Source organism: Megalops cyprinoides, chromosome 10, assembly GCF_013368585.1.
Source record: "Megalops cyprinoides isolate fMegCyp1 chromosome 10, fMegCyp1.pri, whole genome shotgun sequence".
Lineage (NCBI taxonomy): Eukaryota > Metazoa > Chordata > Actinopteri > Elopiformes > Megalopidae > Megalops > Megalops cyprinoides.
Genome location: NC_050592.1, coordinates 29,415,472 through 29,443,082, shown reverse-complemented (window position 1 = coordinate 29,443,082; position 27,611 = coordinate 29,415,472). Strand labels below are relative to the sequence as shown.

At 40.6% G+C, this 27,611-nt stretch overlaps 1 protein-coding gene across 1 annotated transcript; it reads right to left on the bottom strand.

Moving 5' to 3' along the window:
• Window positions 1-1,240: 1,240 nt before the first annotated feature.
• calb1 (calbindin 1) lies at window positions 1,241-16,531 on the bottom strand. Its single transcript, XM_036539211.1, has 11 exons — window positions 16,408-16,531; window positions 15,799-15,875; window positions 9,508-9,582; window positions 6,477-6,557; window positions 6,027-6,083; window positions 4,533-4,610; window positions 4,153-4,208; window positions 3,989-4,028; window positions 3,839-3,892; window positions 2,649-2,720; window positions 1,241-2,165 (listed from the first exon to the last, which is right to left on the bottom strand). The coding sequence occupies exons 1-11, from the start codon at window positions 16,484-16,486 to the stop codon at window positions 2,052-2,054; spliced, it is 783 nt and encodes a 260-aa protein (XP_036395104.1). The 5' UTR covers window positions 16,487-16,531; the 3' UTR covers window positions 1,241-2,051.
• Between the last annotated feature and the right edge of the window lie 11,080 nt (window positions 16,532-27,611).

Here is a 27,611-nt window from a genome sequence, read left to right as displayed (position 1 = left end):
ATTCCCAGTAAAGCTGCTCTTTCATTTGAGACACGTACCAGGTGAGAGTAGCCATCCCTTGGTCACTGCCAGGTTTTAAATGTTCTTCAGTAAAGTGGCTTTCACACCTGGCTCACCTGGGTGTGGGGGGCTGTTTGGGATTGGAGTCAGTGTACCACGGATGTGAAAGCTTGTTTTTCTCAGTGCATATTAAAAAATGTGTTTGGGTGTACTGAGGTGACCTCACACTGATAGCAAAGATGCTGCTGTGCGATTTTCTCCTCATAGCTCTATGGTGTAAGTATGAGTACATGCACACACCACATATTATGGATAAATACCCAATATCACAGTGAAGCATGGTGACCTTTGTCTTTTTGCACATGTCCTGATATGCCAAAAATGTGAAATAGAAATTCATAGAAGCCATCTTGACTCGCCTTGGCTCTAGAACTACTTTACAAACTACCGAAATCAATCAAGTCTGCGAGGGTCTCAAGGAGCTGATCAAACGGGTCCAACATCTGCACTTGCAAGTGAAGAGTGAACTGGAAAGTGTTGTTAAAGAACGGCAGGGGCACTTTTGAACAAAAGTGAATTAACAGCGTGCCACAGCCAGTGCCCGCTGCACACTGCATCTCCCCGATAAGACACTGCATATATTCAACAAGTTTGAGGGGGCAGCTGGCCAATTATATGATAAGATCATACTGCTGTTTTTAAGCATACCGCATTGATAGCATTTCCATGTGCGAAAGCCCTGATTGCTCCGTTTCTGTTTTATCGGGTCTGGACACCTTTATGTGTGTGTGTGTGTGTGTACATTTATAGAAAATCTTTACAAAACCTTTATGTAAGCAATGCATTATCGGGGAGCTTTTTTAATGCAGTTTTGAATACTGCATGACAAAATGACATTGTGATGTGTATATAAATTTATACACGCAATCATGTTCATATTTATGTATGTATGTATACATACATACATACAAATGAAAATGATTGTGTGAATGATAGCATTGACCAAGCTAGTACCAGCTGACAAGCATCATGTCGACTACTGTGGATAATGGTTATTTTCAGCAAATGTACCAGTTTTGACAATTTACACAAGCGTTTATTGTAATTGTGGCTTCCAAGCATGCTGATCCAAGAATGATGCTAATTCGGTGCTGTGGACATTTCTACACTGGAAATAGATGCTGACATTTAGATACTGCACAAACATTGCACACAGATATACTTGTTTAGAGGGATTTAATTTGATCTGTATAGGGGACAACACACCACAACACACAGCGAAAGTTTTAGGTAGTATCCGGATAGTGTTTAATTACAGGTTACACAGTGAATCTGGTGTTCAGCATAGAGGAGCACGTCATTCCTTACAGTGCAAAAAAGGTTGCTATTACGCTGGACATTGAGTTATCATTGGAGACATGTCAGAGTCTGTTAACTTTGGAGATATACTGGGCTATGTGCTTATAAAGTCAATAATGCCTCATAGTGGGCTTGCCTTCAGCAACAAACATGCACTGCAAAAGTAAATTTAGCTAAATAGTTTCAGTTCACATAAACCTTCAGCTGTTTCTTCACTCCATTAAACACATCACAATCCATCAGCTTCTAGTAACACATTATTGCTTTGGCTACGATATCATCAGGTAGATTTTCATTTGATCTTACTGGTGTTGATATTATATAACTTGTAAATACAGTAGATGATCTGGTATTAAGGAGCATGTCTTCTCATTAATGCACAGAGAAGCAAAAGATATGGTACTGTATCACAGAATATATAATATAGAGGTCAAGGTGCAGGTCCTTTTTATTGTATCAATCTCGTCATTACAAAAGCTGTACATTACAAACAGTATAGAAACAACAGGTTGAAAAGTATGAGCCACCAGTCTCCGATACGTACCTACACGCCGTCAGTCAAATTTACAGATTTCAAAGAAAAAGAAATTAAATTAAATACACCCTACGTCCTTGGAGTTTCTAGCTATCTTTACACACATTTCACGAGTGAGCGGAGGGGGCGGAGTTGGGGAGACAGAGGGGGAGGGGCCTCAGTTATCGTCAGCACATAGGACGAGTGCTAGCTCCGTTCTGTACAGCTTCCCTCCGTCAGACAATGCCATGATGGCATTCTTGTACGTTGAGGTCTTGCTGATGTCTAACACCTGTCGGAGAGACAAGAGAGTGTCCTTTTGAAGCTGCCTTCTCATGTTTATTGCTTTAGGGGGAAAGCTGAGACCGCATTATGTGGCGTTTGATTGGAAAATCCCACTTGATTCCAGGAGCTTAGGGTCAGTTGTGTAGCTATGGCTTTTGATCGCAAAGACCGAAGAGTACAAAACATGTTTGTGGCAGTTGAAGTTGGAAAAAAATCATGAATACATATACTGCATATACTACCCAACATACTGAGAGACAGTCTATTCTATTTTTAAAATTCAGCTGTTGCGCCTTCATGGCATAGCCTAAGCAAATAAGCTCTCAATAAGTTTGTCCATAATTTACCATCTGCCTCTGTGTGCTATACAAGAAAAAGATTAGAGTTCTGTGTATGTGCTTATATGGGTTCATTTGAAACACTGTGGCAGAGTAATTCAGGTTTGTATTAATTTAGGGTTTTTGTGGTCTGAGAGCTAAACTGTTTTTACCTTCTTATTTTTCTCACACAGGTCTTTCAGTAGAGCGTCCAGTTCATTCTCGTCCATGTAGCCATTCCCATCCTGAAAACACACCGAGAAACAAAGAAAAAGGATGAGACAGGAGAATGTCAGGCTCTTTGCATCCATCACATTCAAACAACAGAACTGTGTTTCAGAAGTGCTCTCGATCTCTCTTTGAAGAGATAGATTGTCTGTAGTGTTTTGCACAGGGTGTGGATGTTAGTGGATTTCACTTCTCAGGGTAATAATCTGAACAAAGGGGAAAATGGCAGGTTAAATGGGAAGATATATCTGCCTTGATAGCTGACACTTGGGCATTTGTTTGCCAATCCAGAGTACCTCTCTCAACGAAGCCAACGCGAAACTCACTTCTGCATACTGTACCCATCTACTCTACCATACCAGGAATTCCCATGGACCCAAACTCATGTGATTCAGTTGACAGGATCCATTTACTGTATGTTTCATTTGTCCTGACATGGCAAAGGTAAGCAGTTGGTAAACAGTATAGTGCGAACAGAGGACAAGGTCGAAATCGCACAACCAATGTTTTTATTCCCCTTCAAACTTCAGACTCAGGACAAGTCTGTGAAAGGATGGTCCGTTTTTGCAAACGGTTTTCGGCCCAAACAGATGCGTGTGCAGACACGACTGGCGGCAGGCTGCCCCGTGCCGCTTCAGAGCCCCCTTTAATGAACGTGCCACGTTTCCTTCGTCAACTACCGCTCTGCGCATTCGCTCATCAGCATGCCCCCCCCCCCCCCCCAGTACATTCGACCGCTCCCGCAGCCCCGACCTGCCAATCAATACGCATCAGATGCCATGTCATCCGCAGCGATACACCGCAGATTGCCGGTGCCAAGAACTGCAGTGGTGCAGGGCTGACAGCCAGACGGGACGACCTACCCGCATACAAATAGAGCTGTCTGTTTTAGCATAGGGCAGAAAGAGACTCCAGACCCCCCCCCCCCCCCCTTTTTTTGCTGTGCTGTCAATCTGATATGTGGTATCAGAGGAAAATGGTGATCTACAGTCAGTAAACTTGCATCACGCTAACCAGTTGATGTTTTACAGTGTGGCCAACAAGCAGTCACTTCTAGCCTTTTCGAATTTGAGCTTTTGTTTACTATTACTGGCAACATGTTTATTATATTAATAAAATTAATTATAAAACCTACCCGATCATATAGCTCAAAAATCTTGTTGAACTCTTTTCTCGCCATTTTCACCCCCTTCAGAGAAAGAACACACATTTTAGTGAATTTGCTGGTTGAAGGTCATTATATGTGGTAAAGAAGTTTGCCCTCCTGACTTATTTGAAACATTACCTGGAACTTAAGTAGAAAGTTCTCCTGATCCGGCAGCAGCCTGTTAAGAATGTATGAAGAACAAAGTCATTTGCACCACAACACATTGTTACCTGTAACTACCACTGTAACTACATCATATCGATGATTAATTTCCATTGGATGCAACCAAACATTTAACCAACCTTGCCATTTCCGCCAAGCAGAGCTTGCCGTCGTGGTTGGAATCAAATATTTTGAGCTGGTGGAAAAAGTCAATGCAGTATACATCACAAACAAAACAATCTCACGAATAAGTGTCACTGTGAATCAAGGCATGAGTGACTGCTGATTAACTCTGTAACCCGGGGCCCAGAGGCAATACAAGATACAGTGATGGCACAAGGCACAAGGCACATCAGCTCTCACAAGGCACATGCACTGTGGAAGGAACATTTGCTATCTAGGAACAATTTACATATGGTACAAATGTGACATTACTGTTGTGCAATGCTCCCTTTCTTCCCTTTCTTCAAATAGATCTGCTAAACTTGTTTTATTAGGAAGAACATGGAATGACTCTTACTGTTGTCTGCGTATATTCCTCTAATTTTTTGTCATCGTACTGTTTTTCTGCCTTCTGAAGCAGATCTTTCAAAAAGTTCTGAAATCACAGAAAAGCAGATGGAGTTTAGTGTTATTGCTTGCAGAAGTCATGCAATAGGAAACATAGCCATTAGCATGCATATGCACGCACAGACAGGTGCGCGCAAACATAACTAATTAGCTCTAATAATTCACTGCATTCACAGCCATGTCTGAAGGTCCGAACACTTTGCAATATGACCCCATTGTTTTGAGTGGGGTTATCTTTACTGAAAGACAGCAGTAAGCTTTAGGACAAAATTCACATTATGGCATCACTCTTCCAAATGGTCTGTTGTCCTTTGGATGAGTCATGTTCCAGCAAGGCACACAATGAGACTTCACATTTAGTCATGCAGTCTTCTGGTCCTGAAACGGTGCTCACGAACAACCCTTACATAAGCCCCACTGCCATGCTGTCGTAAGACATTCTGAATCTGTGACCCTGCAGCCAACAGGTCAGCAACCCTCTTCTCTACCACTTATTTCTGTTTACATAGACTAACAAATCAATGGATTAATCAAAAACATAAAATATATATGGGAAAAAAAGGCAGACATTTACAGTGCAAGGGTCTGCAATAATGCAATTTGTGTTAGGCTTTAAGACTTAAAGTTTAAGTTAAAGATGTTTCTTTAGCTTCATCACAGGACTGCCACCACCACCCCTGGACTGCTCCTTCTACTAGGCATTGCAAGGCATTTTTGCAGCCCACACTGACATTCCAGTTGCTCCTCCCCACTTTTTCAGAAAAATCCCTTTCTCAGACCTGCCCCACAGTGCCTCTCTGAAAAATCAGCTCCATTACTAATCAACCCACTACTCAGGAGTTGCAAGTGGAAATGAGTCATGTTCTGAGCGGCTTCTGCGCTGTCCTTTCCCTGCCGACGCTGTCCCGTTCTTCGGCTGGCCTCTGCACTGGCATGGCGCGGATGGCTCTCTCAGTGTTCTCTAACTTCATTTGAGGTAAATTGGGTTATAATGAGAGTAAACACAGTGGACCCAGAAAAGAAAAGGCCCAGACGTTCCGCTGATGAACTGCTTGGCCCATATCGACCTTGGCCTTCATGCATGCATCTTGAATCCCGATGCCTCCATTGGTTAATTATTTCGCTTCCTGATAACCACTGTCAGAATACTTAATACTGCCCAAGAGTGCCACTTTAATACAGTCTGGCTAGTAGTTAGGCTGAGTAGTTTCTGTTCCGGGCGATAGTGGCTGACAAGGTCTGTAACATACATTTCAATTACTAGTCTCTTAGAAAGGAAATATAATAACGTTAATTCACTTTATAATTTCCTTATGAGCTATGGTAGAGTAAGACCCAGGGAACGCTGCTTTGTACAGATACTGGACCAGAGGGAAGAGGCAAGAGACACAAAATACCCTAGATTTCCCAAGTCTTTATTTGTCTGCAAATGATCGTTTCTCACCTTGAGCTCGTCAGCTTCAATGTAACCGCTGTGGTCAGCATCGTAATTTCGCCAGGCCTATGGGAAGAAAACGGGAAGTTCAATATGATTGCTCTCAGCTCGAAGGTTCCTATATTACAGAACCCATTCTGTTATTTGTAACTACATTTCTTTTTCACCAATATTATATTGTTTAGTACGCCTTCTAGGTAATAGTTTGTTCAATCACATTTATGGTGCCCCAATATCTATCCATTGTAATGCATTATTACAAGCTAACTGTGCAGTTCTAAACTCATCACATTCTGCTGTAGATAAACTCAATTAACACAAGAACAGCCATGTGTTGGGTAGAAACATCCAAATCATCTAAACATCAAGGTTGAAAACAGTATAGTTTTCAGTATAGGGAGGAGGATGGGGTTCCTCTTTAAAATCCTACATAGAAATAATGACTGATTAAAAAAATACCTGCATGAACTCCGTGCAAGATTTCAGTTGTTGCCGAAAGAATAACAAGAAGTTTTCTTCCGTGGGTAATATTTGTACGAGCTGCGGCAAAGAAGAAAATAAATAATTCAACATGGGAAATATGTTCAGGCCCTGTCTGGAGACAAAAACTAATTTCCCAGTTTAATATGACACATCACCTTTTTTGATTCAGTGGTGAAGAAATAATGTTCAAATAACATATGTACCATCTCATTCAATTCATCACATCCAAATAAATTGCTGGAATAGAAGAACCAGCTGTGGTCCACGGAAAAGGTGCGCAAGGATGCTGGCTAAATGGCTAAACACACGAGATCTCAGCTACTGGTGAACATATCAGAGCTAGATTAAATGTGCATGAACAGGACACATCAACAGGACACAGCTTTTGAAGGTCTAAAACTAAAATGAGCAAAATGAGTTTGTTTAATTGCGCTGTATTGCTTCATCGGCAGCATCATTGTGTAGCGGTAAGTAGCAAATCTTGCAACACAGAAACCTCAAAAGGTTGCCAGTTCAGTCCTCAGGAGGGAAAACAACCTCTGAACCGCTGAGCCAAGGTGCTTAACCTAAATTGGTTCAGTAAATACCCAGCTGTTTAAATGGGTGGTATGTAAGCTATGTAATTCCCTCTGGATGAGGGTATCTGCTAAATAAACGATGTATTTGCTTAAAAGCCAGAGCAAATTAGCCAGGAATAAGACCCATCTAGTTTTCCTTAAAACACTAAAAAGGGGTCAGAACAGAGACTTTCACACAATCATTTAACATGCTAGTTGGCATTTCTTTTTCTGCCTTACTGACAGTGCAACATCACTTCAGCATTTGCAAAAAAAAAAAAAAACATGGTGCTTAATTGATACATGATTTATACTATATCTCAAAGTACAGCAGTGGAAAGCCAGATGCTTCTGAACTAACATGAACTCCTGTGAGGAAATGTAGGACCCATTGGGGTGGTTAGTCTATACAAGTAATAGTAGTCAGGTTGAAATCCATAAAAAACATTCACCATTGAGATCAAAACCTCCCCTACAAAGGGGAAAGGGGCTAAATGCATCTTTTGCACAAGTCTCATGAATAAATTCCTTACCAGACACACAGTACCCCCAGGATAAAATAATCTGTCACAAACATACTGTATAAGTCCTGGCGAACACACCATTTAGGCCATTCAGTGTGAGGAGTATAAGGGGGTTGAGTTATTAAACTACATTATCTTCAAAACCCTTTCTAGCAGAACAGCATGTTACCAAAATTGGACAGAGCAGAAAGGACAATACTGCTTCAGACACATCTGTGGTTGGCCCACAATGTAGCAACAGTCCGGGGCTTGGTTGGGGCCTTATTCAATCCTACTACAAAGTGCTTTGCTTTTCATTTTGAATATTAATATTAATCAGGTGTTAATCAGGTGTTTTCAGACCCCATGCAACATTGTAACTGCATTATGTCTAAATAGTGAAAAAGAAATAATTACATGGATAAGGCCTTTGTACCTCTGTATTGTCAGAGATTTAAGTGTCAAGCTGCATTTCTCATTTAACCTGCCTACATACTATTGTGCTGTTGTCTCATTCCCTGCGGTCATCAACACATTGTAAATAAATTGGATTATTACCACACAGACTCTGGTCTATTATCTAACATCAACATTGGGAGGCAATAGACAAATAGCTGTTAAACAGATGCTGTTCTTCATTAATGAATCTAATAGGTTTGTAATGATTCCACTACCCAGATAACATGCTTTGGGCTTGTGAAATTAGAGACTAATTATAAGAAATATTCCACAAGGCTCTCACAGTAACAGCCATGCAAAATTATTACTTCAAAGTGTGTGGACTGCATTCACTTCTTGCCTCCAAAAATACGCTGTCAGTTGATCAGAGCATTCAAGTGTGGGCCATGTTACATCAGTGCGAGGGATCTTTTGAAAGATGCACAATATGTGGAAAGGGTTTAGCTTGAAAAACACACATTCAATTTAAATATGGTTTTCATCTCAGTTACCCATTCCTGTAACACTTCAAACCAGCACTATCTTCCTGGGAAAGACACCATAACTTGTGTTTTCATTTCAGTTCTATAAATTCATCGTTGACAGAAAAAAATGGGAGTAACCACAGTGCATAAAAAAACTCCTCAACAATCAACAAGTTGTATGGGTTATTTTTCCCATTGGATACACCATACAATGTACCCCTAAATTAGCTTACTGAACTTAATTGGGTGTAGGCCAGCTGAAATTACTGGTACTTGACCCATCCAAGTATAATCTGTAAAAACAGAAACATGCATGATGTGCAAATGTATCAAAAGGGCAACAGTAATTGCTCAAACATACCAGATTTATTCAAACAATGCTGTAGTCTCTATATGACAATGCTCTTTCTTTGAGAATTGACCTATAGCATAAGAATCCAGCTGCAACCTCACCCCTAAGATCATGTTGATTGGCAGGTGAAAAGTCCACAGCTGTTTCGTTTACCTTTGAAGGTCAACCATGTCTCTTTATCTGTCCTAGTTTGTGTACTCTCCCTCCTGAACCATTATTGCTGCTGTATGGCCTCGCATTTAAACAAACTATAACCATATTTTCAGCCAAGCTGGGGAGATAGACATATTGAAAAATTCACAGGAAAAGACATCAGCCATTTCTCACTGGGCGACAACGGAGAGGCATTGTAAACTCTCTCTCAGGCATCTTAGCTATTCTGAGGAGGGATTAAGTCGTCTTTCAGTCTACCTAACAGCTGCAGTGAATAAACTGGTTTCAACCAGCTGTCAATCTTCATCAGATGGTTGAAAAACAGATCAGCTGTGTAATTCTGTTAATTAAACAAATATTTTAATATACTGAAATATTTACACATTGCTTCAGAGGATTAACCTGGACCAAAACACTAGTTCAGAGCAAAGAATAGTAAAGAAAATATCCTTCAAAAGACAATTTCAGGATTCAATCAACAGCATTCCAGCAGTAGCTTGTAAAACAGAGGGCTCTCACCTCCACAATTCCGATCTTTCCTTCTGCGTTCTGCTCATACTCCTCCACAAAGGCCTTCATCTGCTCTGTTAGTTCCTGCAAAGAGCCAGCAAAGTTCAGTGTTACCTCCACACTCTAAGCCATTGTCTGAAAGTTGTTTGAAAGACGCCCTCCGGCTCCGCAGATGCAGGGAGGGCCACCTGGGAGTCTCTGATGTTTATCGGCTCGTGATGGCCCAATCCAAATTAAAAAAAACATACCCGACGACAAGGTCAAAAGTACGCCAATGTGTTTTCCTGGGCCAAAAGCAAAATGCCTGGTTCAAGAAGCACCTTGTGAGGCTCTGAGAGAAACAAAAACCTAGGGTAAATGTTGAGTATGGACAGACCATGCGTTCATACAGAAGCCTTGAGAGGCCATGGGCAGATGCTTGGCAGGTGAATTAATGCCTTGGTCCAACTAACACATTTCCCTGAGGTTCCTTTTCAACCACTTCTTTCCAAAGGGCTGAAAAAATAACTTCAACCTACGTTTGGATGTGCATGAGATAAATGCTGAACATAAGTCAAACAGGAAATGCATTTTTCAGAGAAAAGCCTTTGGTGGCCTTAAGACCGCATCATCACTGTCACTAACCAGAGCGCAGATCACTCAGTGCTGTTGCTCACAAGTGCACCGGAGGGCCTTTGGTGACATGCCCAGTGTAAGTGTCCCTGACTGGCAAGTACATCAGATGACATAATGCAATTATGCAATACAGTTTATGCACTGACCCAGGCATCCATTGCTCAAGCTGGTCCACTGTACTTTCTGTCAGATATATAGCAGCTGTAACAGAGGGTACAGACACCAGCAGTGGAATTCCTGGAAAGTATTCCCAGGTGGCCTAATGGCTGATTATTTTTTATTACTATTATTCTTGTTATTTATTTATTTACATATCCAGAGCTGCTTGCATAGCTTGTAGTTTGATTCAATATCCTTTTATACATCCTAACTGAAGCAAGTTAAGTAGCTCGCTAAAGAGAACACCAGCAGTGTCACACCTGAACCTGTAACCATTTACCGCTATGCCACACTGCCTTAACGGTGTAAATGCTGTCATGAAAGCCACACAGATAGCAGTGAATGATGTCGTGGTGGATAGGTCTGACAGCATTACTGGACCTCTGTCAATTCTAATTGGACAGTGTAAACAATGAAAAACTACAATCTGCCCCTCACATGGTCAAGGATCCCAAGGTCAGTCAAGGTCAGTGTCTTATTAGAGGTCTGTCTGTTTATTACAGGTTTTATCAGTTTTCAAGATAGAAGCCCCCCAACTACTCTTTTCAATCCCCCTCAAAGGCCATTTTCATACAAATGAGAGGAGTTCAAGGACACGTCTTCTGGGAAAAAATGAAGCCATCAGAAGTGTTTAAGAGTAATGTACCTAGCCTGGTACCACTGATCTACATTATTTATAATAAGGGATAGAGTTAATCACACAATGATGTATCAGCAGTGTTAAACACTATGAGGGTCTCCATATATGTACATCACTTGTGTAAGAAAGGAAGGTCTGATGTGGGTTTTGAACTGCGGCCCTGGCCATCCACATGGCACAAGAGACACAGTCTTATCATGTGACAGATGTTCACGTGCTTACTTAGCTACACCAGCTAGTGGTACATTGTAATTTGCTCATTGTTATTTGTTTCCAATGATATTGTTTCCTTCCCTTAACAATGATGACAATAATAATGTGGACTGTACCTATTAATCAAGGCAGCTGGCTGATGTGACGGAAAGTCAGTTAACATGCATGTATAGCCTCAGGCAGGTAATTAGTGATTTTACTCCTCAAATGATGATGTAAACTTTCAAATCAGTAAAAGAATGGATAAAAAAGTTCTTCATACATCCAGTCAAACACATTCCCTGCTTTTGTATAGCCCAAATATCCACTCAATTGTCCCAGATAACTACATGCATCATATATAATAAGTGGTGATAAGTTAATGTATTTATGATTTTCAGAGAGTAAAATTACACAGGCTGTCCTCGATTCTGCCATACTCATTTTCAACCAACTCAATTAAATTCAGAGTTTAATCAATTCAAACCAGCTGGCTTCATGCGCATTTAAATTAACAATAAATTGAAACAACAAATATACTTTTTGACATATTATACTCAAGTTCTTTCGACTGACATGACAAGTTTCACTCCAGCTACACCTTATGAAGCTATTGACTAAACTACTAAATCAAAACCTAAACTTAGCACTACCCATTTGTGAATTTGGACCGTCATGGTTGTGGGTTCGAAGTAGTGTCTTTGAAAGTAGTGTTCTATCTTTGTAATGCCCTTCAGCAAGGTACATAATTATCTTTACAACAAATATGTGGAAAATATCTCAAATATACACAATCTTTCGAAAAAAAGTAATACTGTTAAAAGCAAACAGATATCTTACGTTCAAAGTGGTGTTTATGAAGATTATAGTTCAACTGAATGCCACATACAGTAGCATGCAGAATGTCTGCATACACAATATACTGTATGCAAATTTGTATTCAAAGCCTTACATTCAGCCAGCACCCTTCAGGTTTTATTGATAAGTATTTTATTTAGATATGTCATGTGATATGCATGAAATGATTAATGTGTGTGCGCATATTATTTATTGGAATTTTCAGCCACAGGCTTTGTTTTATCGTTATATGGTTATGTACTGTCACAAGGTCAAAAAAGCACAGCCTGACAGAAAATCAGATTAGCCCAGATGCTTGTCAGCTCAAATTATTCAGGTAATACATTCCTACAGTAAAACGTCACAGCAATCTAAATACATTTCACAAAATCTAATGGCGAATAGAAGTGTTTCTGCTATGGTTTTGCATGAAATTTTGTTGAAGTACTAGTAAAACTGTGGTAAGGGGACAAAATGGCCTCACTTTCAAGGTCTCTTTGCCTATCTACAGACATCTACAACAATCACATTGCTGATGGTTAAAATGATCTTGCAGAGGACTGTCTTTTGTTAGTGTAACACAATGATGTGAAGGGCAGGATAGGAGGGAGATGAAATACCAGTTTATATTGATGTCTGCAAGAATTCCAGCCCTCTAATGCAACTATTCAACATCTGACCCTAAGACTGTAATCCTGCCAAGGGCTCATCTACCTGCAATACATGACAGTTCAGCACTATATCCTCTTTCAGGAATGATCAATAAAACCAACAAGTTATCCAGTTTTGAACTAAAAGCAGCCAATGCCAGGATAGCAATGTAGCATAGTGGATAAGGAGCAGGACTCATAACTGAAAGGTTGCCAGTTTGATTCCCCAATGGCCATTGCTGTTGTACCTTTGGGCAAGGTACTTCACCCACAATTGCCTCTGTAAATATCCAGCTGTATAAAATGATAACATTGTAAAAACCTGTACTTGACATAAGTCAGTCTGGATAAAAGCATCTGCTAAAGGCCAATGATGTAATGTAAACGCCATCAGGACATGGGGCAGCACCCATATCCAAAAAACCCCCAAACAAAACAGTTGTGTTGATCCACCCGCATCACATGCATTGTGCAGTTAGCTCCATTCATAATTTGCATGCCTACCAGGCCTTTTTTCTTCGGCTCAAAAATCCATGTGATTTTTCTGTGTCTTTGAAAAAGAACAGCTGGTTCTAAAGTAGAACCCTGGGCTTATGTCCATGTTTGGATGCAGAGGGAAAAAGGGGTGTGACCCCTACCTAACAAATCACCTTTTTAAGGTTCAGCAATTTGAAGCAAACACACTGGATGACCTTTTACCAATGCAGGGCCACTGGTCCTCTTGGAGATTTGAATGTACAACTCCGATAGCCCGACATAGCATGCAGCCATTTTGGTCCATGATGAAGAGGGTTACCCTTCTCCATTTTCAGAGTCTGTGGTGGCGTCCATTCAGCCCTGGTCTACAGCTGCTGTGTCCACGGCCAGCCTCCCTCAAACAGTGAACCAGCATCTTCGGCTCAACTATCCTCATTAAGCCACTGAGTGATGGCACCGCCCTGATGACGTGAGCTCCATGGGACATCCTGATCATTCTCAGGAATCTTCCATGTTGCCTCAACTTGAATTTACTGTACACCATGGGAACTGCTACGTCATCCTGCTTGGTAAGGCTGAACTCAAGCAGAGAAGGCACAGAGAGGACACAACCCACCACTGTCTCTGTAGGCTAATTTCCGACCAATCATAAAAAATCAGGAGGACTTCTTCCAATCATGGAGAAGCTCCCACAATGCATTTCTGACATTGGTATGCTGGCACATCTGATCTCTTAAAGTAGCCAGTCTGACTTATGGTGAACATACAGAGCGGGTAAATATTCTCTGGTCATTGTCAATGCAAGAGAATATACTTATTAATAATCCTGACATGATTCATATTGAATAGCTAATGCATGTTGAATATTAATTTGGCTAGATGAACCCAGAGCGCAAGTTAATTAAAATGATTAATACAGGGCTGAAGACATGCAGATCACAATGCAAATATAACTTCCCTGTAAATTGAAAAGTTTTGTGGATGAAGAGGTTTTTAAAATCTTTCTTTGTCAAATGCCTCACAATTACTCCTGTTTATGGAATATTATGCAGCTGCTAACCACTGCTGATGGCAAAGCATTGTTAATTTTGCACAGAAAATGAAATGAGTTAACCTTTGCAGAATCAAGCATTTTACTCAAGTGCTACATTACCTGCTGTTTGGCATTTTGGAACCTACAGGGATAGCTTAAAGTCATGAATAAAATAATATGATTGATACGCAATTATCTTAAAATGACCCTTCCTACTCCATGAGATTATGAAATCACAAGGATTTATATTAGTTGAGCGCAGACGTGAAAAATCTAGAACCTGACTGGGGGGATTTACACCCATTCTATTAAAAGGGATATTCTGGAATCTTGCTGCATGCAGACTGATCACAGAGACACTCACACAAATTGACATCTAGAGGAAGGGAATGCAGATATCTTCTGTCTTTGATATTAACTGTAACAGGGATCTGAAGTCCTGTATGTAATGAACATAAAATCTGAAACAGAGAGCCCTGCAGAGGAACAGCCTCAATACATCACAGCTGACCTTGCAACACGCAAGTGATTCAGACTTGTGCCATTTCATTCAGTGACAGACTAATTCATCCTATAAAGGTATTAGAAAACCATTGAGCCTTAGAAAAATTAAATTTAAGTGCAATAGATATGAAATAGAAATTATGAAATCCTATATGTTAAACACCACAGTTAAATCAGCCAACTTCTGTATTTTTCAGTAGTAAATATATTTGAGCTGCATGTAAGGCACCATTATCTTTGATTCATTTCATTTTACCGGATTGTTATAGTCCGACACATACTGATCAATTCTCCTTGAGGGTTTAGAGTTTACATGACCTTCATACTGCTGCATTTGAGTGCAACATTTTAACACTTAACATAAAATGTCAGACAAAATGTATTTGCTATATTGTGCTGTAATTCATGTAACTATACCAATGCAATATTTGAAGAACAGTACACTGCAACACTTTATTTTTAAACAGGTTGGATGGGCTTAGATTACTATCAAATAGCAAATTATACTTTGTAAACTTATAAACTAATTAAATATTGCATTCCATAACTATGTCATTGTACTGAAAGGACAATGAATCCTGGACTTAAATATTTATCCATTTAAGACATCACCCAGTTAAAAAAAAAATTCACAAGTCATTTTCTCCGATTATAAACCCCCAGCTTTATCCCGTCACATATTAAAAGATTGAAAAGCTTTTGAACATTTGTATCCCATAAGATGATTAACGTGACGACGTGGTCCACCTTCGCTCAAAGCAGCGACTGCAGTCTGCAGATTTGCAGCGTACCTTCACGGGTTAAGCAACACTAAGGCACCAAGGATACGTGCAGAACGAGCTACCAAACCACAGCCAACCACCGCTCATTATTAAATTTTTGTTAATGAGACACAGTCACAACGCGTCTTCAGATCAAACATTAGGATACAAGTGGAGGTAAAGACACAGACGAGAGATTGTTAAAATGTAGGTTATTCTCGTGAAATCCCTGAGATGGCAAGGACAAACTGCGGAGGGGGAGGGGACACTTTCGGGCTGAATATTGAAGACAAACTCACGGCAGTACATTATCAAAATTGTGTATTTCTAGCGAAATAGTAGCCTGCACACCTTTGTCACGTCGTGTTAGAATAAAAGCTTGTATGAACTTGCAATGCTTAACAGGATTTAAGACGATGCATCTGTACTTACTAGTCCTGCTTGTTTTCGTGCTTGCTGAAGTTCTCTAATAAAGTTCTGCAACTCCTTTCCTTCAATATATCCATTTCCTGCAAGAATCAGCATCACCATATCAGCAAATGATATCACTAAAACAATACAGTAAAGGCAAATGTAATTTAGCGAAGCGCTTCATATGCAGTGATTCAAAAACAAAATGAATTCCATACAGAAAATAAATATATACACGCGATCTTTTCATAACTAATGAATCTGCAACTTTATCAGAGCATATCTAATTTAATTTATCAAATCTGAGTGCTTCCAAATGCCACTACAACGATTATACTGTAAGCGGTTTGAAAAAAATACAAATGTCACAAAACATTAACAATAATTCTTTGGCATATAAAAACTCAACACTCGAAAGCATTGTCAAAGCTGTTAACCTACAGCACTATACTTTCCCCCCTCTTTTCTATATGAAAATAACTCAACCGGTGACAGTTTAAGTTTCGAAACAACTCACTAAAATCGGATGAAGAAAAAATAATTCCCAGATCAATATGTCAGAATCGCATTGCTTAACTCACGAAATTCAGTGTCATCTTTAATCCATAATTAAATGATGTGGTAAGTTACCATCATTGTCATAATGATGAAAGATATCCAGGAACTGTGATGCTGAAATCTCAACTCCCTGCAGGTAAGCGTTTGCCATGTCGCCGGGTTTTGGAGCGGTCTACGGGTGTTGCACTGGTTGAACCTCTACTCTGACTGAGCTTCTTTGATCAGTGAGTCTCAGTATTTAACACTGCACTATCGGCCTAATCTCACAGCCCCGCCTCCGCTTGCATAGCGGGGAAACCGAGCCAAAAGCGCAGCTCACCTCATGCCGCAGGTAGCGCGCGCACACGTAAATACGCACTGGGGTGCAGAAGATGTGGAGCGCATGCAAATGAGCAGTTGGGCGCCAGGGTGCATTTTTTTCATTCACACAGTGCGACAGGAAATAGAATGCCATGGAGAGAGGGATATAGTCCGAACCAAATCCAGGAAATTTTATGATCAAGTACACTGGCAGCGTGAATTTGGAGAAATACGCACAGACGTGCAAAGGAATTCAGAGCGCAACTGTCATGCTCTTTTAATAAAGAGAAATTTGAAAGTTTTTCTCCCCACATAGCTTTCGAGGACAAATTTTGTTGCGTGTGATTTTCAAACGATGATATGCACATATGTGTTTGAACACTACGTATGTATACAGTCTCTCACACATGCACGTGTGGTTTTTTGCTCGTTTGCTGGAAATATTATGGATCACATGGATATGAAAAAAAACACAAAAAGATTATTAAGATTAAAAGATGAACAAGCAAATTAAACTAGTATTAGTGTAACAAAGCAAAATGGTAACTGCTGAATCTCATGCAGTGGTTCAGTTAGCCTTGAGAGAGTGGATGTTGTAATGTCTTGATGCTTTGAATGGATATGATTCATCATGAAGAAGTACAGTCCTCAGCCTGCTGCAGAAAGCCTGATCTTGAAAATATTCCAGTGCTCCTGCCCTTGGCCAGTACTGTCACAATCACCCCACACAGTAATGGAAGTGTACTGTTTTACCATTGTTTTAAAGAGCGTCATGAGAAAGAGTCAGTAGGGTGAATAATCTTTAACTTTCCCAGGGTAGGTTTCTCGGAAGGGTGATCACAGACCACAAAATCAATATCCAGGTAGGACATGCCATGGGTCAGGAAAATTATGTAATATAGTGAATTCGTGCATGAAAACACCATTAAATGGTATTGACGTTCCATCAATAAACCATATAATGTGTGAAAGGGTCTTGATAAGATTAAGCTTCACTCTGGTGGGCTCAGTCAATCAATTCTGAGACCACAGGAGGATACTTTAGGTAATGTAATGCTGAGGGGTTAGCAGCTATAGTGATCTCCTTGCTGGAAATGCCATTTACTTTAGTGTTAACTGACTGAGCATTTTATGCTATCAGCGTATTAATTGTATTAATTAATGAGTGCTTTAAGGCTCCAAAGTGGCTCAGCCGGAAAAAGTACCCCTCTTGAGTGCAGGCTGAGCCCTGAAGCCTGAGCCCTGGTTGAAAACTGGCCTTGTCATCAGCAGACAGTGACCAGGAGCCCACAATGCAGAACCAATTGGCTTCCTTTCACCAGGGACCAGGGTGAGTACATCATCCAGGGTCTCCCTATGCTATATTTCCATCTAAAAGGGGAAAGCTGTGAAGCTAATGCCACCAGATTAGGACACCTGGAAGGAGACCGAGAGAGAGACCAAGTAGAAGACTCAGATTCCCAGAGTCACCTGGATGGCTTGGGGTGAATGGGAGCTTGTTCATGATTATCATTTATTAATTATTTGCTTAGCAGGCAGTCTCATTAAGAAAGATAATTCACATAGTTCTCATATAGTATCATTGATTTATAGAGATGGATATTTACTGAGGTGACTGGGCTTGACTACCTCATGCTACAGAAAACTGTTGTGTGGGGCACTTCTATTGAGTTGGATCAAGAGTTGTACAAACAACCAGTCAAAAATAATTGTAGATACTGGTAGGACCCAGTGAAGGCTGAACTCACAATACCTGGTTTACAAGGTTACCACTAAGTTATGCAGCTGATGCTAACTGGTGGGTCCCAGGCTACTTTGCTCAGTCTTAGTTTCTTTCAGAGGCAAGAATGGCAATGGCCAGAATCAGCTTTGCTGTTTGGAATTTTGGGAGGGCTAGGCATCCTGGAAAAAACAGTTGATCATTGAGAAAGGTGACTTTTTAGAGTAGTTCTCAGTTTTGAGTGAAAATATTTAAATGAACTCTGTGCAGCCTAAAACTAAACTAAACCAAGGCTTCTATTCAGATGGGGTCAAAGTTAGTGGGTTGAGGTCTTTGCCACCTTGGGGTGGACCATCCAGGCACAGAGACCCAGTGTTGTGGAACTACAGCCTAGGAAAAGCAGAAGGAGGTGTATAGATTGTCCAGGATCAAGCTACTATCAGACTCCCTTTTGAACTATCCTTGGTGAGGAACCTGAACAGTAAATTTGTCTATTTACTCTGCTCTTCTGCTTGGCCAAATTATCTGCCACCAGTCCAAAGGAATTCAGGGTGACTGGCACCAAGCTGCACTAGCTGGTGCAGGACAGATCCTGGTGCTTTTACTGCAAGCTGAATGCAGTGACCAACAGTTGCCTGCCCATTTCTCTGGACTTGGGCTATTCTGCTTGTTGAGTTAGTACTAGATATAGATCAAGCTTTCAGCAAGTTGTAGGTACATGGTACTAAACTGCAGTCACGTAAATGTAGGTTGTTGGAAAAGGTGTGCTGTCTGCACCGCATTGTGGGCCAGGCAGGAGTGCCAAGTGCCCCCGTCTGAAGACAGTGAAGCAGATACAGGCTCTCTAGGATAGCAGTTCCCCTGCTCATGTCATTAAGAGGAATGTCAAACATGAGGAAACTGGAACTTCTTGACTGAGTGGACAGAGACATCGCCAAGAAGTGATGAAGTGGTGGAAAACTTGTTGACTGCCTCATATTGGTATATAAAGATTTCTTCCAGTTTGTCTGTCTGCATGCGGATGCCAGTTTGAGTGAGTTGCAGTCCTTATGCAGGTCCAGGGAGGTGCGACTTGTACACCAGCTAGAGTCTGCATTCCACAAAACAGTCACGGGAACTACTTAAAGCTAGGTAGTCCAAGGACTTTCTGTGAGTAGTTCAATTTACCGTGTATGTTGTCAATAACCCCTTCTGTGTCTCATGTCAGCCATACTCAGAGCTATTGAGTAGCCCTGGGTGGATTATCAGTTAGCGGTACTGGCTGGAAAATCAAGGTTGGAGAGCAGAGTGCGAAATATGGAGGGTCCGAGACCCCTTGATTGAAACTTGAGACCCCCTGATAGCCTCAACAGCAAAATTTTGGGTGATCTTTAAAAGATTATTTGTCACTTGCAATAGTCACTAAAAATGTCTTTTAACCCTTAAAGCCTGACAGACGCAGCCTGCGTCCAAATTCCCATCCCTTCTTCTCGGTTGAATTGCTCACGAAGTATGCATCGCTAACGATGCTAGTTGCTTGTCCATGCGACGAAGTGTTGGAAAAATACTTTTGAGTTTATATCAAATTTAATCATAGTTACAATTTGCATACAGCTCTGCGTCCATCTCCACACCCATTACTCTTGTTTGAATTACTCATGAACTCATGATTGCAAAGATATGGAGCACATCTCATAAGAAAGAGCAGAACCGGAGCTTTGTAATGATGCCAGTCACATATTTGTACATACCGAGGTAATCACGTTATGAAGACAGATCAAACTTCTGCAAAGTAATCTTTACAAATTTCCTCACCCATTTTCACACTCCTGCTTCTCGGTTGAATAAGTCACGAAGACGAAGTCCACAAAGTCCCTATTGCTTCACAACATACCGCATATCCCCATAAACAACAGAACTTACCCTTTCCGATGATTCTAGTTGTTTCTCTGTGCGAAAAAGCGTTGTCGAGTAATCCGGTTTTGAAAACACAGCAAATTTCTGCATTGTCTCCAACACAGGGCTGACATTATAGGGGTGACTGCCACTTTGTATGAAAAATAAATACAAAATAATGTATTTGCTTTTCATTGCAATGATTCAAAAGTTGTGGTCAAAAGACGTAGCCTACGCAGGTTCTCATAAAATAAAGCACATTCTTCATCCAATGATTCAGTGACAGGACTTCAGTGAATAAAACAATGACATTTATTTCCGTTAGGCAGTAAGCACACATTTTTTATTTACTATCCACCCGACCCCCCTCCCGCGCCGAAAAATCTCCCGTATTTTGAAACCTAAATGTTGGCAGGCATGGGTAGGGGGGACCCCCCGATTGCCACCAGGTATTTCGCAAACTGTTGAAGAGGAATCGACAGGGTATAGATGGAGGCTTACTAGGGAGGGGAGTCATCACAGATGGTAGTCTGTGAGCAGACATATGAAGGACAGAAACACAGCAACTCAACATATGAAATTACTAGTTAGGGGAAGGGCAAGGTGCAGGACTGGTGATGGCAGGCAGTGATATGCCAAATGAAGGTTGCACCTGACCTTCTAGTCACACTATAATTATCTATGTGGCTATTGCTGGGAATCTTAGGTGGTGATCGCCATGAGTTTTCAACAAGAACGTACATAAAATACAGAAGCTCCGAGAAAGGAAAATTTACTTTTAATATAACCGCCAATGTCCCTGCCAATGCATCAAATGCACTGATACTGAGTTGGTAACCACACTTTCTGTGTGAAGTTTTGCACTGAAGCAAAAAAAAAAAAAAAAAAAAAACAGCAACAAAGTCATGTAGAACCAAAAGAAAATGGAAGCCTTTTTTGAAAAAGATCTGAATCTGGTTGGAAAAGGCTGGGTATCTTCAGAGTGTCCAGCACATTGTTCTCATTGCGGATAGAGGTCAGAGGGTCCAAAGGCAAATAAAATAGATAACAAATGCCTGACTAACACTATTGTGCTGTGCTAGGGGGCCAGTCCAGTTTGGTAATTTGAGGTCTAAATGCTGATCATCTGGGGAGCCAGCCTGAATGGATTTCATGACAATGGAAGGCTTATTTATTTATTTTGACACATGTGGTGCAAACACGGGGGCCATCTTAACAGCTAAGGTTTCATGACTCTGTAACTGGAAGTATTCCAGCATTGCTCTTTGGTATGCAGCTGCAGTAAAATGAGTGGAAATGAAACTGCATTTAGCCACCATTCACATCCATGTGACAACAACAAATTGGCTGAAAACCTGAGATCTGGCTGAAACTTTACATCAAGATGTGGTTTTAAGTGAATTACATCTTGATGTAAAGTTTCAGCCAGATCTCAGGTTTTCAGCCAATGTTGTAGACTATATCACAGTGGTGGTGTTGACAATGCATGCCATTGAAAGTAACGCCAACCGAAAAGTCAATGAGATGGTAAAGTTTGCTTAAGCATATTTGTTCATAATACAGCAGTAGACCGCTATGGATATTGTTGTGTAAAACAATGTGCTATTTTCTGCTATTTGTTTCTGCGATGCCGAGTTGACAAACCCAATGAGCACTTTAAGCTGCAGACAAACAGTTGATTAATCACATTAATCACTTTCCCCTTACCAGAAGATTAGGCTGACATCCAAACTGGAAGAATATGGATGCATTTTAAGACAGTAATTCAAACTTTCAAAATTTATACAATTGCAATTCTATATCCTTGGGTTATAATTGATCATCAGTATCCCTTGAAGTGGTTTCAACATTTACAAAAAAGTAGCACTTTCTCAATTTCATGACTTTTTTGTATATGTTATAAAATAAGTGCTGGTGGCTTCTTTGTCTGCTTCATGCTGTATTTTCCTGGCCACAGAGGACTAAACTTGAAAATCCTAAATACCAAAAAAGTTCCTTGAGGCACAACTGTGATTGCTGCATTGATCCATTGATGCATTGAATTTTAAAAACCATCCATGCACAAAATATAAACATAGATTTTTTAATGGAAAAAAGAAAGAATCTGCACTTCATGCACATTAATCTTACCGTTAAATTCTACATCAGTTTTCTGTTGGAACTTTTGTAATAACTGTGTAACTGGAGCCAAAATAAGTCCTGTTCCTGACTCTTCATTTTTGGAGAATATGGGCTTTTGTAACATGTGAACAAAAACAAGATGGAGGGGAGGAAAACTCTTAATTTGAATAATCATCTAATAAAGCTATTGAAAGGTCTGGTCAATATCCAATATTCATAGTTGACCAGTACAGATATTTATTTACCTAACTTGCTGTAGTTGAGTTAGCATGCTTACATTATATTCATTTACTGACTTCTAGACAAAGAATCGCATTTGGTTATAGCTAATTTCTCAGTAAGTAAGTCGTTTACTGCACTTCAGACTGAAAGCACTCATTTAAGTTTGCTGTAATGTATGAGGAATAATTTGAATGTTTGACCACTTTTCTTTCCTTTTTTGGCCTTCATGAACCTAAAAATAGCTGCTCAGATCAGCTTTGCCATCTACCAATGGTGTCCAGGAGTCAATAACCACAGGAGAAATCAGCTTTGTTCTGCCGAGGTATATATAGTGGGTTGGCCATGGCTCCATCACCTCTCCACTGTGGCGCCAACTAATGGCCCATGAAGTGCCTGCAAGATGCCTGGACAATGTCAGTGAAGATCTGCCTGTCCTCTAATGGGCATCTGCCCTCTTGTGGTGCACTGTGGGACTTGCAGTGTGAAAAATAGCCATTCAGTATGTCTGAATATCCTGGAGGATTGCACTCACCTTGCTTTGGCACTCCACTGCCAGCATTAGGGATGTATGAGGAGACAAGCTTAATACTATACAACTGATGATTGCAAAAGTGGTGAAAATGTAAGAAAGCATTTAAAAATAGTTACTTGGAGATGGAGATTGTAGACATTGCCAAAAAGTATATACTGTATATAAATACATAAATGATAATAATGATAATAATGATAATAATAAGCTTAATATGTAAACACACATTCTTTATACAAAGTTTGTCCATGTGACTGTTTGGACTGTGTGTGTGCATGTTTGAAAGAGATGTGAGAGACATTGATATTGGTGTATTTGCACTTGATTAAAATCGTTTCCTTTGACTTTTTACGGGACATTGAGTACATTAAACTCAGTAAACTCTAAAAAGATTTCCTCTTCTCTCATCATTTATCAGCTACACCAAAACACGTTACTCCAGATGCCAAAAATGTCTCAATTCATCCTTTAAAAGACAATGATCCCTGGACAATTTTTAAACAGATTTTCAGATGATAATCGGCGCACAAAGGGAGTTAAACTGTTATTTTCAGTTTTTCCAGGATTTTCAGGATTTCAGTGCCTATGAGTTACACTGATGTCATCTCAGCAACTCATAGGTGCCTAACAAGTTGTGAAAGAATATTGAGATATTGATATTGAGAGATGTGACAAAGGGACCCTAACTGATGTAAACGACCCTATACCAGAGGAATGGAGCCAATTATGCTCCCCTACATTAGACTCCCCTTCACTACTGACTAATAATGCAGCCCAGACTAAAATTTCCAGTGTCTTTGACTGTAGTGCTCAGCCCAAGTTCGAAACAAGTGGCTTAACTGACTGACCAACCCAAAAGCCCCTAAAGAGGCAATGTTTAAATTGTTGGAATGGCCAATGCTTTTGCCCTTTTTTCTACCAATTTTAGAATGCCCAATTACGTCCTTAGTTGCTGCCCCTATTTCTGCAGTCCCCTCTGTCAGTATGGGAGAGCGCAGAAAAACACACGCTCTCCTCTGAAACATGTGATGTCAGCTTCCAAGCTAAACTTGTGCTGTCTTGAGTCAAAGAAGGATGTTGCATATGCAGCTTTATGCTCACTGATGAGCAATGGACCAACCTAAGCCCCTGGCTGAATAACCCTCCCTTATATCCCGTGGTGGAATAAAGCCAATTTGTTCCACCTCTATGGATTCCCGGCTATTGTTGGCCGATGACACAGATGGGGTCAAACCCAAACCATAGTGCTCAATCTTAAATTTGTGACAGCAAGCATTTTTACCAGTTGAACCACTTGGGAGCCCCAACAATCTATTTTTGATGCAGTTCAGTTGAGTAGAAGAGGCAAAACGCATAGCCTTTTGCAGGCATGGCACAGCACATTACCTAACTCCAGTAATGGACAATCCCGAATATGGATGCTTTATTAATAATATGGCTTTCAGATAAGAGGTTTTAACAGAAGTTTTAAAATCGACTTTTCATTTCAATGAAGGAATGTGCTTGGGAGGGCTTTCGTTTATGCTCCCAATGGAATACTTGCCAACTTTATTTGTGTCACGTGTTTTGTTTTAGACAGTTTTGATAGGGTAAGTGGCTGGGTACAGCTTTAGGTTTTTACAGGACATGCTTGCATGTCCTTTTCTGGTCCTGCTGCCATAACCCGCCCCATCCATCAGAGAGATTCAAGATGACATGACATCCTCAACTGTAGTGTCTTAAAGTACTTTTCAGATCTGACGTTTCTTGGATCAGCTTGGAGCATGTTGCTTTGTACGCCAACTGGTGTGCAACACCACTTGGCTGGCACTCCCTGGCACGTCTCTGTGCTGGAGAGCAACCAGCCCAAACAATTACCCCCCCCTTGGTTGTGTGTCGTTTCTGCGTCCTCTGCCGCTTGCTGCGCTTCCCTTACAGCGTGAAACTGAAGAAAAAAATGCTTTTAGGACAGATTATATCACACACAATACCATTGTGGGCAAGTAAAAGGCTTCTATTCTGCTTTTGTAGCGAAGAATAAATACTTGGCTCTGGCAAACCCCCAGAGACAGGCCTGAGTCTAATCACCTTCCCTGTAGGCTGGCAAGACAAGGAGAGAATCACAAAAAGGCATGGCCCTGTGGTCCTGCATGGAGCCAGCAAAGCAGAGCGCAGTAATGACAGTGGCACATATTACAGAATGGAAGTCCGAACAGCAGCAGGCAGATAGCACATTACACCTGAATTCTGTGTGTAATAGTGTGAAAAACACTTCTATCCTCTGGTTTATGCAACAATGGGCACAGGGGACAGTGGAATGAAATATGGGGAGCCCCTAAATGTTATTTTAGAGCTGTTCTCAGAAATAAACGGCAGTGCAAAACAATAAAAATACCAAAGTAGCTCTGTGCCTGCATTTTCTTTCTTGTGTAACTTTCCAAATACATTACACAGAAAGACAACATAAAGGGACAGGAAATGGAAAACTGTCAACAGGAAACTGTCAAGATATATCTTGGATTATTAAAAAGACCTTCATCAATTTAAGGTGTCAGCACGGACTGTATCCACAAGGGGAAAGAAAGGCAGACAGACAGCTGTAGGGAAAGTTATAGCTTGCTCATCTGTTGATATGATTTTTTTTTTTGTTACGGCACATTAGTTTACACAAATGTGCAGTCATCCAGGTGGTAATTGCAGTCCATCTGTTTGTAATGATGATCCCTCCCGGAGAACTGAGCTCTGGCTCTTGTTCTGCCTCTCACCCCACAGGTAGGCCACAGGCAGCCAGCGATCTGTCTGGTGGCCGTGATGTCACTGAGTGGCTGGAATGGACCTCTCTGCTTGTCCTCAGTGGTTGGGGCTGTTGTGGTATTGTAGACTGTGGCTTTGCACCTCAGTACTGTCAGTGTGGCTTCTGCATCTGGTCTGAAATCACAGAACAGAATCTTCACATTGAAATGCATGTTGGGAAGGAGGAACATACTGTATAGCAATGCTTTCAGATCATTTTCTCCTTGGCCTCAGTAATGTCTCACCTTCTGTGTAAATGTGAGCTCTCCCTCTTTATTGGTCAGACTCATATGAGGCTGTTTCTGTTTCATTATTCTTATCAGTGTGACAGCTTGAATCGTGACTTTGTTAGATCTCATAATCATGGCTGCTTCAAGAATGAGATTGTTAATGACAATTGCTAATTAGTTTTTTTTTTCATGTCTTCTTCTGTTTTAAATCTATACTCATATCTTATTCATAGTGTGTGTCTATGTGTGTGTTTGCACTCTATATTTGTGTGCATTTGAGTGTGAGAGAGAAAAAATTAAAAAGAAATTGATTGATATATTTTCACTTGATTAAAAATGTTGCCTTTGGCATTTTATAGGACAAAGTCATAACAATTTACAATGCCGTAAACTATTCAACTTTTCCTCTTCTCTTATGATTGATCATAGAGTAACACATGCTATTCCAGATAACAGAAAACTTTGTATTTCACCAAAAGAGAAAAGAGATTACTCTGACAGCTAATCATTCTAAAACACCTCTGGGTAGCTACAGCTGCTAAGACCATTAAATAAAATAGGTATCATGATCCCATGGAATGTATTCTGTGTAAAACAGACCTACAATACAACCAATTAAATAGTTTTACATCATATATTACTCAGGTCAGTATATACTTCAGTCATTTCTTTCAGACTCTACCTCTCCTTTCTGAAGTGTCATGAAAGGTAAAACAAGGCCTAAATATAATCAAACTGCATTATGTCTGTTCCCTAACTGTAAACTGTCAATTCAAGCAAGAGCTAACCATCTCTTTTTTACTAGTTACTTGAGCCAAATGCATTGAGGTTACATTCAAACACTGATTTCATCAGTCATTCAGAGTAAGAAATTAATATTGCCAGCAGCCCACACGCCCATCCAATGCCATATCCACCCTTTCTTATGAATAGTATATTTAAATAACAATACTTAAAACACTCAAGGCTGAGACGTGGCTCAAACAGGAAATTGTTTCAAACATATGGTTTTGTATTGGCATTTATGAAAGTACATGTAACCAAGCGAGCGAATGCTGATGGCCAACTAGCATACGGTGAGCCTGGCGAAGTACTGCGGCGTCAGGCCGTGACTTTTCTCAGGACAACACGTCGGCGCCGTTATGAAACACCCTCTCCGCGGTCGGCAGACTGAGACACCTTTTTCCTTGGAGGACATCTGTTTATAAAATAGAGGAAATGTCTCACCTTCTGGTATGCAAACAAAGTGTGTCAGACACGAAAGTCGCCTGTGCAACATAACAGAATTGTACCTCGCATGCAGTGTATAAAAATGGGCAAGTCGTAATTTTGCTTTATCGTAAGTGAATGCCCGTCGGCTGCATTCAACCAAAGCCACTCGTCACAGGAAGACTTCGGAATAGATTACCGGGTTAAATGGGAATGAATTACTTTGTCATGGTATCTGTTAAATGTGCTTGCGGTTCTTTGAGTATACCGCTTATTGCGCTGACAATGCAACCGCTCT

Coding starts and splice junctions, on each gene's coding strand:
- calb1 (XM_036539211.1), bottom strand. CDS start 16,486: ATGGCAAACGCTTACCTGCAGGGAGTTGAGATTTCAGCATCACAGTTC. Junction 4,029..4,152: donor TGCTTGGCGGAAATGGCAAG/GTTGGTTAAATG, acceptor CATTCTTAACAG/GCTGCTGCCGGATCAGGAGA. Junction 2,166..2,648: donor TGTGTGAGAAAAATAAGAAG/GTAAAAACAGTT, acceptor TCTCTCCGACAG/GTGTTAGACATCAGCAAGAC.